This window comes from Rhea americana, unplaced genomic scaffold (genome assembly GCF_003343005.1).
Source record: "Rhea americana isolate MKP2758 unplaced genomic scaffold, rheAme1 scaffold_5, whole genome shotgun sequence".
In the NCBI taxonomy this organism is placed as follows: domain Eukaryota; kingdom Metazoa; phylum Chordata; class Aves; order Rheiformes; family Rheidae; genus Rhea; species Rhea americana.
In genome coordinates, this window is record NW_028186645.1 from 12,023,089 (window position 1) to 12,036,963 (window position 13,875).

General features: G+C 36.5%; 1 protein-coding gene across 2 annotated transcripts in view; it reads right to left on the bottom strand.

Moving 5' to 3' along the window:
* Nucleotides 1–737: 737 nt before the first annotated feature.
* NRXN3 (neurexin 3) overlaps nucleotides 738–13,875 on the bottom strand; it is a 960,107-nt gene continuing 946,969 nt past the window's right edge. For both annotated transcript variants that reach the window (XM_085317601.1, XM_085317600.1), the window contains one exon: nucleotides 738–3,261. In XM_085317601.1, the coding sequence (XP_085173727.1) occupies nucleotides 2,336–3,261 (926 nt within the window). In that variant the 3' untranslated portion in view covers nucleotides 738–2,335. The remainder of the gene's footprint in view (nucleotides 3,262–13,875) is intronic.

Here is a 13,875-nt window from a genome sequence, read left to right on the forward strand (position 1 = left end):
ACTCCAAGAACAGCAATCTTTTACAGACATCAAGATATAATCAACTTTATATAGTTTCGGCCAGTTAAATCATCTAAAATCGTGCTTTCATACCCTTTTGAATCCTTTTTTAGTATAAAAAATAAAAAAGGAAAAGAAAAGCTCAATCTCTCGCGCACACGCACCACACCCGCGCGCACATACACACACTGAAAATTTCTTGTTAACAGGAAAGCATCTTCTCTAAATGTTTGAGAAGGCTACTTTTTTTGAATTTAAGTTCCCATGTGCGTGTGTGTATTTGATGACACTTCTTCAAAGTCAAATATTCATGCGACTTATAAACACCAGCAAGAGTAGATTTCTAAACCTAAACAGCTGATTATTTTCATCTGTATACAGAAAAAGTGTACATTTCTGATATTCCAGAGTTCTCAATCCATCTCATTTTTGTTGTTTTCCTCTTTATCTCTCTCTCTCTCTCCTTTCTTTGCTTTTTTGCACATGATAGGCATGGCCATCAAACCACCTGGTTATTGTACTGTACAATAAGATAACTCTTTTCACGGTAACTGGGAAAATGTGGAAACCAAATATTCAAATTAAGTAAGTTAAATAAAAACAAAAGAAATACCCAATTTAACCATAGAACAGTATATACATCATCAGAATATCCATATAGAAATTATACTAGCAAAAAAAGTAGTAAAATATGTAAACAAAATTTCAGAATTTTTTTGTAATTTTTTTTTGATACAGGTAACTGTGACAAAGCTAAAACACACACGCTTTCACATTTTAAAGTTTGCTTTTGTTGTTTGTTTCTTTTCACTTTGTTCTTCCTGAACATTCTCATTCCATGTTAAGACCATAACAGAATTTCTGTTCCAGTCGTCCCACCAAACATACCATGATAAATATATCTGTGTGTATATATATATAYATATAATATTATTAAATTACTTTTTCTTTATTATCTTTGTGTGTCACAGCAGCTTTATTTTCTTTCATATAAAAGAGAAGGAAAAGGTAGATTAGGGCAAATTGAAAGACAGATGGTCTGAAATGTCAAGCTACAAAATTAAAATACTACACATGAAAAAAGTATGTCAAAAAATCTGTGTATTTTTCATTTTGCATTCTTTTACAAGTGTTTAGCTCATCTGACATTTTTGGGTCTTGTCACAAGTTGAACTCCAGTGGCACCTTTCTGATCTCTTTATTAAATTGATTTGTTATTATTTTCTGCATGCATTGCAATCAGTCACAGAACCAGAACCCAGAGAAAGGCTCCTTTATTTTTGCATGGTATATTCAGCTCAGAATGGTGAACCATTTTTTTTATCATTCTTTTTTAAGTTTTCAAATCCCCTTAAGTTTGGCTGTGCTAATGCATACTAAATGATATTCTCAAATAAAGCCAATGACCTTCATCAGAACAGACCCAAATCCATCTGTTTTTCAGTTCAATTGCAAATACTGGAGCTAGATCCAAGCGGACCAGCTTTCCATGATAATTTTCTTCATCACCACCCATCACACACTTTCACTGCGTTGTTAGCAAACAACTTACTGTAAGACGAAGGATTCTAGAGACAACACAACCAGATATGCAGAGTAAACACCATGGATAGCTTTTGAGTTCATATATGGCAATAGTCTCTCTTTATTTTTATTATGGATTTTTTTCCCGAGATTTCTTCTCAATTCATGTCCAGTTTCACTTTCGCCCCTAAGTATCATTTCTCTCCACCCTGCCCTCCCACACCAAAAAGTAAACAAAATCAAAAAAAAACCCAACCCAAGAAACCAAACCAAACCAAAACCCAACAATCTCCAAAATCATTTATTCCCCTCCTCCAGTCTCAAAAAATTATATTTATACTGGACAAGGCCAGAGCAGTTTGTTCAATATTTTTGTTATTTATAGTATTTGTATTTTTTTCTTTTTCCTGCCTTTTTTTTTAAATAAGTAAACTGAAAAAATTATCAATACAGTCAGGGATCACAAACAGTTAAAGACTCACTTGGAGATATGAAACAAGTAAGCCATGAAGTCTTCTACCTTTGCAGAAAGTTCAGCGGAGGAGGAGATTTGGAGATGTCCAAGTCCGCTAACAGGGTAGAGTTGTACACGCCATCTCCAGAATGCTAAGTGTGCTTTATAATACATTAGGGTAGAGTTTGCTGACTTCAAGCGATGACTGAGATATTAACAGTCACTGCTGAATTTTTTTTTCCCAATACTTTTTTCCCACAAATGATATCTCCCAATCTCTTTCACTGTAATGGTTCTGATATTTCAATTAAATCTCATTAAGTATTTATATATTTATATATAAATAAGTATTCTTTTTTACACATAATACTCTTTGTCTTTGTTTTTCTGTTTCTTGTGGCTGCTCTTTGAGCTCTGTTGTTTCTCCTTCAAGAGCGTGCCGTTGCTCTGGGCCGAGTTGCTGATGTAGTTCCGCGTCTCATCCACCTGATAGGACCCCTCGTCCCTGTTCCTGTACTTGTACATGGCGTACAGGAGGATGAGGATGCAGAGGGCGGCAGCAGCCACAATGCCGACGACCATTCCCGTTGTGCTGCTCGACTCACGGACCACCTCTGAGGCCCCCGGAACCCGTCTGATTCCCGGCTCCGTGGGGTTTGCTGTGGGCACATTACGGAACATGGGGGAAGTGATTAGCGGGCTCTTCAGCTTTGTGCTGTCTAGCTCATAGGCAGTGGGCAACGGAAGCAAGACTATGTCAGGCTGGGGTTTGAGCTCACGGTTATTCATTTTGCCGGCTGGCARTTTGGGCACCATCCCAGTCGAGGACGAAGCTGTGGAGCGGATCAGCTCAGGGGACAAAGACGTGGTAGTAGTCCTACCAGTTTCGGAGACTTTGTTAGGTCTAAAGTCCTTGGATTCCCACTTGGGTGCGTGTGCTTTGTAGCCACCTTCGAAGATTGAAGTGGAAAGACTCTTATCTGTTACCAAGGAGAAGGTGGTGTAAAAATCTTCATCATCAGTAGGGGGTAGGTTAGAGTCAAAGGTTTCCCCTGAGCCATACCCAGATATCACCAAGCCATCATCATCACAACCATCGCTGCCTTGGTCCGACAAGCAAGGTAACCCCGCCTCAGAGGTCATGGACAGGGAATCTTTGGTGGTCTCAATAATGGTGAGGAGGGGGCGAAAGGTAGGGGGAAGTGTAATGAAAGGTGCACGAGTAGCAATAGGAGGRATATCTAAAGGGTCTTCTACAAGTAGAGGGATAACTAATTCACCTCCTGGCATGGAAAAAAAGAGAAAAAAAGAAGAATATTAGTACATTTTAATAGCACTGCATCATTTTCAACTCACCTAGCTCAAGGGCAGCACATGGTTTGAGAACTATGAAAAAGTGTCAGGAATCCAAATTTCCTGTCATAACTACACTAACAACATACTTTCTGGGGATTCCCTTCACCCTTCGCTTCCCATTTTGCTTTTGATATTATGGTAAACTGTAAGTTTCACTTCCTCCCCCTTTTAACATAGGTAAGGTACATTCTGTGAAAAACTCTGAAATTTTGAGGACTCAAAGTTTTTGATTTTGAAGATACTCTCAAGTGACTCAGAGGACATTGATTTTTGGCAGTGACGTTTCTTAAGCAACCGGTTACAAGACTTTTTGACTGAATTACCTCAAACCTTCATACAGCAACGTTCTCTTCGATGGGTTTTACTGCTTATCTTACCAACTTTTCCTTCTCTGCTTCTTTTCATTTAAGCAAATGTTGGTATTTCTTCTCTGCCATTCAAGTCTGCTTTCCTTCTGCAGCAATTTCTATGATGTTCTTCCCCATTCAGGCTTTTCTTCTTGATTGTTGTCTCTTTTTTAAACTGTGGAGAGGCTCATGAAAGTGAGGAATGGAATAACAACCCATACTCACTAGGGTCCATGAAGGTATACACCTCTACTCAAAACTTGTTTAGGTTTTTCTAATCTTTACCATCCTGTTCTACACTGGACATGCCCCTTTCCTTTCAGCTTCTTGGGCTACTGATGCCCAGTTCTTCTTTTCTTTTGCTGTCATTTGATTAAAAATTGTGATAGACTGTGTTGTTGATGATGATAAAATTAAACAAGGACTCTGATGACCCAGATTAGTGCTTGATCCCAGGACTGTACTGCAGACGCTGCTTTCGTACCTATTGTCATTTCTTGAGAAGCAGATAGCTATGGAAGCATAATGAATTACTTTATGTTTGGACTATATAGTCTTTTGCTGACATTCAGACTGCAGACATTTCTTTAAAGACAAGCTGTGTTGCTTTTGAAAGTTTCTGTATAAATTTTTCCTTGGGTCCCTTTTCTTTGGTTAGCCACTTAAGCAAGTTGATTTAAATGCAACTGAGGGTTTTATCTTACAGCATGTGCAGTCATCTAGATCTACAGGAAGAGTACAGCTCTGTTCAAGACATTTCTAATGCATACAAAATTTTGATTTATACTCTATGTTGCTTAAGAAAAGAGATATAAAAAGGAATTTTAGTTTCTAAATAAGTAATTTTAGCTTTGACTTTTGTATTAATAATTGCCAATGAATAGTCTGACATTGTAGTGACTGCTGAATAGTGTCAGGGTCAAAACTCCACTCTCTCTGATCTACACTGTATATTATGTGCACTCGTTTCTCACTGAATACTCCCAGTAATGCCCATGGGAGCTTTATAAAGACTATGCCTCTAAAAACATCATCTTACGCTAAATGTATTTGGAGAGCCAATACATTTGTACAAATTACCTACTGAGGATAGCAATGCATTGGGATACCGAAAAGATACATAATAGTTTGATTAAATCTTGATAGCTAAAGTATCTATATTGCTTATTCTTATTCTTGATGAGAAACTGAGTGCTGACACATTTTAATCATTTGAAACAGTTAGTTTTAACTCAGAGGCTAGAAAGTAGGCCAAAATAAGGGATGAGGCACTTCACATAGTGTCTTAACATACTTTCAATGTAAATTTATCTGTGAGGTAAGATATAAAGGACCAATTTGAATATGCTACTTAGTTTCCTGAAATTCCTCAGCATATTTATATCATTTCTGATACTGAACAAAGGAAGAAAAAACAAATATCATACATATAAAATAATGGCAATCTCTTCAAATTATGTATCTTCAAAATAAAGCAAAAAGCTATAGTCTGCCAGACAGCTACATGGCATTTTGTACTTGGATATCTAAGCTGTTTTCTGAGAAATGTAGAAACTGGAATAGGTACTGTGATTTACATATGTCACAAAGTCCTATCCATGTAGGGCATCTATAATCTGTGCAAACAGGTGGTCTCCGAATAAACTTGGAGCAGGCCTTAGAGGAGATGATCACCTGTAAGTCTGGAAAAAATGAATAAAATAATAGAATTTTGGTGTACATGGAAGCAAATTGCATGACTGTGGAATCTAAGTCCCAGAAAGTCTAGGATAGACATTGTCCCTTTAAGTGACTTTWTAAGATCAGTGTTTTGCTGTTAAATAATCATATTCTTTTGTGATTTTAACATGTCATCTGTGATACCCAGTTGGAACACTAAGTTTGGCAGTTTTTAATTGCTCATCTAAAGTTTTGAATTGCCTTTGTTATTAAAGGGACAATATTCTGGGCATTTTTCTTCCAAAGAGTAATTTTTTGAATCCAATTTACTATTAATTTCCTAGATTTAACTTCAAGGGAATGTAAATGTCTTACATCTGCTATGAAGATTTTCTTTCTTTAGACCCAGTTTCCATTTGTAACATAACTTGATTTAGAACCAGGTAATCTTTCTACAGTTTTTGTTGCTGTTCATGATATGAGTCAATGATCAAAACTACTACAATGACAATAAAATGATCATGGACTTCCTGAAAAGTCTAGAAAAGTCGATGGCTTCATTTAAGTGGTGGAGAGCAGTTTGGAGTTCTTGATTCCAGTAAGTCTGCTGGATGGAAAACAGTAGGGCAGAATCAGAAATGAGGCTAACAAAACCTTAATCTCTCTTATGGGAGAAGGGAAGTAACTTTCACTCCAGCAAGGTTCAATTAACTTTGATTTCCCATACAATTATTTAATCTAATCTCTAGTTTTATTCCAGTGTCCTATGATCCACAACATGTTTCCCTGTACACTAAAGAAATAAAGAAGCTGTTAAAGGTCCTTCTTTGGGAATCAAGAAATCATCAAGGAATTCATTTGTTACACTTACTTAAGCCATGAGATGGAGAAGAAAGCTGTGTGGCAGAAGCTAATTCAGAAAAAAGTACTCTAAATATCAAGTCCAACTTCTGCTGGACTTCATATTGGTATGTTAGACATCTATGCAAAACTCACAGCAAGCTAGAAGCTATTTGTCTAATAATGTCTATGCACAATTCAGAATTAATACTTCTTGGAGTATATGATTTATAATGGGAGTTACAACACCATTTATAATGGCATGATAAAAATGCCACTCAGTCTAAAAGAAATCTGTTATTTAAGGACTACCGAGAATGTAAATCTGAAAAGATCCCAGGAAGGAGAGAAACATGATCACAGACATCTTTGGAAAGAAGTGCAAATTTTCATATAATATCTGACAAAGAACTCTGTTCCTGGTACTACATTTCTACTCATAAGAGACACAAGAGGGAGTGTGATGATAGGCAGATGATAAAGGCAGGGTGGCGGGAAGATCCATCTTCCACAAAATGACAGCAGAGACACCAGGAAGCTGCCTAGAGCCAGCTGTCCTTTGATGGAGAAATCTTTTGCCCATGTCCCTAAGCTAGTTTTAAATATAAGTGCTGAAAGATTTTAAAAGACAAAGTGCCACGTAGTTGCCCAGTATGTTTTTATGTGGGAACTGGACTCTGAAAAGCCCACTGTGAAGGCAAGCTTTTTAAAGAGCTGAATATTCAGTAACAAAACTAAAACCAGTCCCAGAAAAACCTTACATGACAATTTGGATGGCAAATGCATCTCAGGAAAGTTTTATGTTTGCATGTTCCTATCTGAAGTTCTGATTTTCTAACAGTATGTCCAATTTATAATCATGAAATTAACCCTTTATTGATGTGAAAAAAACTTAGTTTTTATTTCCAAACTTTCATGCTTAAAATGAAATGCCATCACTCAAACAGGCCTTGGCTTTGAAACATAAGTTCCTGGCTTCAATTCTGTTTATGGATGGTATGGACTGTTTCCTGGCAGTAAAGGGGCTTTTCCCTTCCTCTTTTTTCCTCTCTACCTTTTTTTTCTGTTGGCTGTTGAGCACCAGTTAGTAATGTTCACTGGTAGGCTCTGAGTTCAGGGCTGCTTTAGAAATCCAAAGATATCACAAGGATTTACAGATTTATTTTTCACCTACTCCTTATTTTCTTTCACAAGCAGGGAATGGGTGTTTCTGAGGAAGAAATATGTTTATCTCTTAAAGGCTTGAGCTGCCAGCACAATGCCAAAGAATTACATGCAAGGGAAACAGAAAAAATAATTTCTTTCACAGTGATATGGATGCAAAATTAGCTCCCTCATCACTAATGTAATTGCAAAAAATTAGTGCACAACAAACAGGAAGCAGCACTGAGAGAACCGAGCTCTCTGAAGTGGGAAATCCTAAACTAAACACCCAGTGCTCTGCTTGGCCTTCTCATTCCTTGAAACAAACACTGTGTGTATATTCCTTAAAAGACAGTCTTTAAATCTAGCACATGTACCTTTTTTTCAGAGGGCTGTGGTTTTTTTTTAAACTACCAAGATCACTGGGGATGTAAAAGGTCTACTTTACCCTTGAAGCCATCCTGCTTTTTGCTTTATGAGTGTATTTATGGATATATAATTCATACCTCTGGGGCTGAGCTCCAGTAAGAGTTCTCTGCCACTGGAAAAGAAGATTATTAAAAATTTAATAGAAGCCTTATGAACTGTGAGAACGTTGTGGGTGATTCGTAATTGCTGAGGGCACAAAAAAAAAAAAAAAAAAAAAAAAAGGAAAAGGAAAAAAGAAAAAAAAATCCCGGCAGCAGCTGCCAGCTTTCATCTTTATAGTCAAGACTACTTTACTGGAGTCTCAGGCATTAGAAAGGCACAGGACAAAAGGTGTACCAAAAGGAAGCCTGAAATATTCATCTGCTCATAGTGACCAGAAGGGACACACCTGTACCAGCTCTTTTCCAGATGTGGTTGAAGAGCTTTTAAATGCCTTCCAAAAAGCCTGCCCAACACATCCGCTTTGTAGGGATCTTAAACTTTATATCTAAACTTCTCCTTTGCATCTTATTCTTACACTCTTACTCTGAAGCTTGACTCCATTTTCAGTATGAAATAGCTGCCACAGAAAACAATTCCTTTCCTTTTGTTTTCTCCATCTGTATCAATGCAACATCAGTACCAAGAACTTCTCATTAAATGACTGAGTTCATAAATTTCAGTCTAGTGGTGTTTTAGTTAATTCTCTTGGAGTCCTCTAATGATGAGGAGGGGAAAGTATTCAGAACGAAGTCCCTAGTCACAGGAAAGATGATGCTAACATGAAACCTAGGAGATGAACATTCTTAATATTTTCTCCTCTCTACAATCTAATTTAATTGAAATGTACAGTCAGTAATAGAGAGGAAAACATAATTTCCACAATGGAATATTGCAATTTTTCATCTCAAATATCTGCGTTTGATATTTGAACAGAGACCATACTGTTGTCAGAGCACTGCATTGTACAGTTCTGTACAAAGAACTGTACTTACTGTAGCGGAGTCTGGTTGGTGTGGTGGTTGAAAAGTCCCCCAAACCAGATTAAAAGAAAGGTCATGCATCCCATGCTAATGTTGGAATGTGTATGATTTCTGCAAATTCTTGGTCATCTTTGTAGAACCAGTCTCAGACCCAGCATGAAACAGATACTAGTACTTTTCATCAAGGACCTGACATTGTGTTTCTAGGCAGGATTCCAGTGCAAAAATCAATATTTCAGCATTCAGATACCAAGCTGCTCTGAACCAAATGAAACATGCTCTCTCGCATCGCTATTTTAAACTCTCATGGCTAATCGTGGTAATGACAGCTTTGTATTCGGCACAGTTATGTGTTCTGTTTCCAGCATTAGCTGTTCAAGCGACTTGACAGTTGAACCTAAGATACCTCCTAAGTAGTTGGCACTAAGCACAGTCTTGCAGATGTTTAATCATACGTGTTTATAAGAAAGCACAGCTTTTCCTTACTTTTTCCAAAAGCTCACAGTCATTTAAAGGAATTAATCCAAACCTCCTTTGCAACAAAGGGAATTTAGACATCTGGGACACAGGCTTTGGTAGGAAAGTACCAAATGTAGCATTTCTGGAAGGTACTAGCAAGGCTGATACTAGTCATAGTATCATGGGTGTGTTTACCTGATAAGAGTACGCTTGAGAGTATCATTTTGACTGCAACATCGGGCACATAATCAACAATGAAGAAAATGGAAATAAAACACTTCCATTGGTATAAAGAAAGAATTATGTTGAGCTGCAGTAAGAAGACCCTGAGATCTACCAATATACTAAAGCAATCTCACTGGTTGTTAGTTGCAATGAACTCCGAAACACTATGCTATATGCAATTTAAGTAGCATGAAATAAAGTAGCATTACTGGTGTTTCTTCTGGGGAAAGGGAAAGGAGAAAAAGCCACAGAGAAGGGCTGATAAGAAGAGGAGCTAACTACTAGAGTCTCCTTCATCCCCTCCTAGGCAGAATACAATTTSGTAATCAGTAACACACAAAGAGCACATAACATAACATCAAATACAAAATTATTCAAAAAATAAATGAAAGGATTTATACAATTTTCCAAAAACAAAACCATACGCTAGAAAATAAAAATGCCAAGGCAACAAGATCAGAAAAAGAAAAGGAAAGACATAACAAGTCATTCACTTTATCAACAAAAGAAAGATTAAAACCCAAGAAAACTGAAAAAATGCAGGAAATCAAAAACATTATTCCTTTTTAACAAAAAAGTAATCAAAAATATAAAAAATATTTAGAAAGCATACCACATTGATTTCATAACAGTCAACTTACATCAACAAATTGCCCGCATGTTTTTTGGCATGAAAGGAAAAATTTACAAAAGAAAGTTGTGTAAGAATGCTCTTGGACAAGTAGCATTGCCACATTCTTGTAACTTGCTTTTTTTTCGTTGCTGTTTCTTAAAAACTTTTTTTAGCAAAATGTTTATTATTTCTTTTTAAATATAATTGTTTTACAACAAAGGGCGATACAGGGAGGCAACAACACATACATCCACACCACATAACATGAAAAGAAAAAAATCTTGCACCTTAACAAATTTGAACTTTTTTTTTCTGCTGTTTTTGGTTGTAATTCTTTTATCTTATTTAAAGTTGTTAGCATATTACAGTTGAAAAATCCTGTACATTTTATAGAATTTACTTTTGCTTGTTTGCATATCTACATATATAATGTACTTTGAAAAGCAAGATTTGTTGCTTTTTTGCCTTTTTGGTCAATTTGATTTTTTTTAAACATTTTCTTTTTTTCTATAATTTTTGTGTGTGTGTGTTTTAAGGAATGGATGACTGCACATAAAATTTTAACAATGCTAAAGAAAGGGGTGGTGGAGGGAACTTATGGGAAGAAAAAATGCCTAGGGTGGATGGAGTGGGAGTGTAAAAATCTATGAATGTACTACACAGGAGATGAAGATGATGGGAGTGAATGTGTAAGTCAGTTGCCATGTCCATGTAAGGGCGGTACGGAGTGATCTAGCAGCATTAGAGCTTCTGGCTGTAAGGAAGGGATGGGCAATATACAAAAACAAATGAGCATATTCATGCCCATCAACAAAAAGAAAGAACAGCACTCTAACATTGACAATCTCACAAACCCTAAGCTGCAACTTCTTCAACATGCAAGTTACAAAAAATTAATAATTATAGTTTTAATATTTACATTTTCATTAAAGGTTCTCAAATTATAAAAACAGTTAAAACTTTTTCCCTACTAAAAATAGCAGTAAAAATACATAAACTAATAATAATAATAATAATAATAATAATAATAGTAATAATAATAATAACCAGAGAGTAAAATAAAAAACAAGGAAACTATTTTATGCATTGGAATCAGAACAACTTCATCTGTAGTTACCCACAACCTCCTTGTTCTGGGAATCACCTCTGAAGTCCACCAAATTGATATCAGTATTCTCAGTCATTTGAGACAATCATTTACTGAGCACATCAAATCACTGTTTTGAATGTAATGACTGTACTGACACACCCCTTCCCCACTCTCAAATTAGATTGCTTCTATATTCAGGAGAATATCTGGATATATCTGGAAAATCTCAAAAGTGCAGCTGTGGGATTCTGCCAGTGAAGTAGTTCCTTATTTAAAGAGGGTAGTAGGGGGAAAAATTGCAGAAAACAATTCATAACTCTTTTGTTTTGTTTGTTTTTTTTCATTATTAGATTGGAACAAACCAAATCTAAGATAGAAATTCAACCACTGAAAAGAAATACATCAAAATATAGCTATGTAAAGATATACTAAAAAAAAAAGCAAAAAAGAAAAAAAAAGCACTTTGTTCCCAGTAAGAAGGGAGAAAAGAACAATTGTGGGGTTTTAAAATCTTATTTTTAAAGAAAAAGGTATTCTACACAGTTTCAAAGATGAACAAATCAGATGCACACATTGAAAAGGAACAGACAAAGCAGTCTAGGGACACTTTCATCATTTGGATAGTTTTTCTTATGCATTGAATTCTCTTTCCTTCTATCCCTCTCCCATTTAAATTTGTTTTCAATTTTTGGCCAAAAGCCCCTCCACCCTCCAGTATTGCTTTTTTTTTTAATAGATCTTTTTTTTCATTACTTCTTTTTAAAGTAAACATGGAAAGGGGAAAAAAAAAAAAAGGACGTGCAGTCTGGATGTACGTCATAAGTAGACATAGAAAAAGATAGAAGAAATTGGCTGAGATTGACAAATGGGTTATATAATAGCTTAATTTAACTGTAGGAGGTTAATAATAATGCATGCTTAAAGTAAGTTGCATTTAGGGAAAGTAGAAAAACAGAAGAGCAAGCAAGGATTGGGGAAGGTGGGAGGGAGGGCCAGGAGAAGCAGGGAGGGGTTGGAATTGTCTCATGCCTCTCCTGCAAGGGCAAAGCACATTCCAAAGGGCTCAGAGCATTTCTAGGGGGAGGCTGGCAGGGAAAAAGGGTGAGGAGAAATCATAATGTATATCAGGAAAGGCTTGCTGCCCTCACTATGATCTCCCTATTTGGAATAAACACATAAAACTCAAGAGTCTTGTCCTTACGTAATTCTCTAGGCTATATTCAAAATGAATGATATTTATTTTTGTTCCTAGTCCGACTGGGTTTATTCCTGTAAATACTGACCAATTTGAGAGAAGGATGAAGAATTAATTCTTACAAACACACTCCACTTAGAAATAACGATGAGTACCAAGGAGCCTATGCTGGAAACACTGCTGCAATGCATATTTAGTCACAATGGCAAGCCATTATTCACACGTGCAGTCAAATATGATCACTACTGGGAGCTCACTGCTGCCAAAAGGCTATCAGAATCTAGGTAATGTGAAATATTTATTGAGGTAAGCATCAGGTTGGCAGCAAGTGTCAGGAGGAACAGACCTGTCATTGTTTTAAGTGACAACTTATAGTAGTAAACAATACAGCTAAATAGTATCTAGTACTAGGACATACGATTTTTTGTAGGCAAAGTCCCACTGTTGCCATTTAGATTGAGAGACTAGTTTCTGCTGTTATGAAAGAGTTTACAATTCAAGAAGACTTTACTAAACAATTCTATCTGATTCTTATTAAAACTGTATCCTAAATACTGTATCTCCTAGAGCAATCCTGGGCCTCACGTATGCTAACTGTATTTTTCTAGTATAAAGCYCATCATTCCAACATTAGAGTTCAAGAAGGAACTCAGAGCCCCAGCAAAATAAACAGTTCTGTCAGATGTTTAGGGAAGAATAAATGATAAATATAAAGCCGTAGATTCTCCCAAGAGGAATTCCTCCTGGAGGAGGGGGKAAAAGGAGGTAGTATGCATTTCATATACCCTAATTTTCCACCAAGAATACCAACAAGGCCACTCCACAACCAATCTTCAAAGTGTTGGTATCATCAGTCAGTRGAAGTGGGTTACTCTCCTGACCTGCATTTCTGGAAAGAATGGGAAGAATCCACCCTGTAGATGCAGCTAGTGATACTTTTGTATAAACATGATAATAGCAAACAGGATATTTTGGTGCTTCTTAGTATGAGAGGCAATAGTAACTCTAAACCCACTGAGAGATCAGTATTAATTCTGGAGAATGTTAAACAAGCATAAATAACTCATAAATAGCATACTTTATTCTTAGATTCCTGAAAAGTGGTCAATTCTGGTAGAGCTAGTCAACAGCATATAAGACAACTTTAACTTCTACTTCAGAAGCGTTGAGGTAGTGTCAACTACCAGCACAGTGCATCTATAGCTGGAATGTCCTATGCCTCTGCTGCAAGGCTTCAGTGGAACTATATTTCTGTGGAAAATATGTTCAGAAGGGAAGAGGTTCAAATAAAGAAGAGGAAACTTGGTCAGGGTAATCTCCGCGATGGAACATGCAGGTTAATGAGACTGAAGTGTTCAACACATGGTATTTCATTTGTGGATCAGAAAAGGTTGGCTAGAACTAGGAAAAAAAAAAAAAAAAGAAGAAGAAGAAGAAGAAGAAGAAGAAGAAGAAGAAGTGAGGCCTTTGCAGACTTCAGCTGGGGTTTTTTATTTAGTAAGTTTTCAAGGCTATTGTCCCTTGTCACCACTCCCTACTTGGATTCTGAGCCTCTGCTTTAATTGTACTTCAGGAGTTT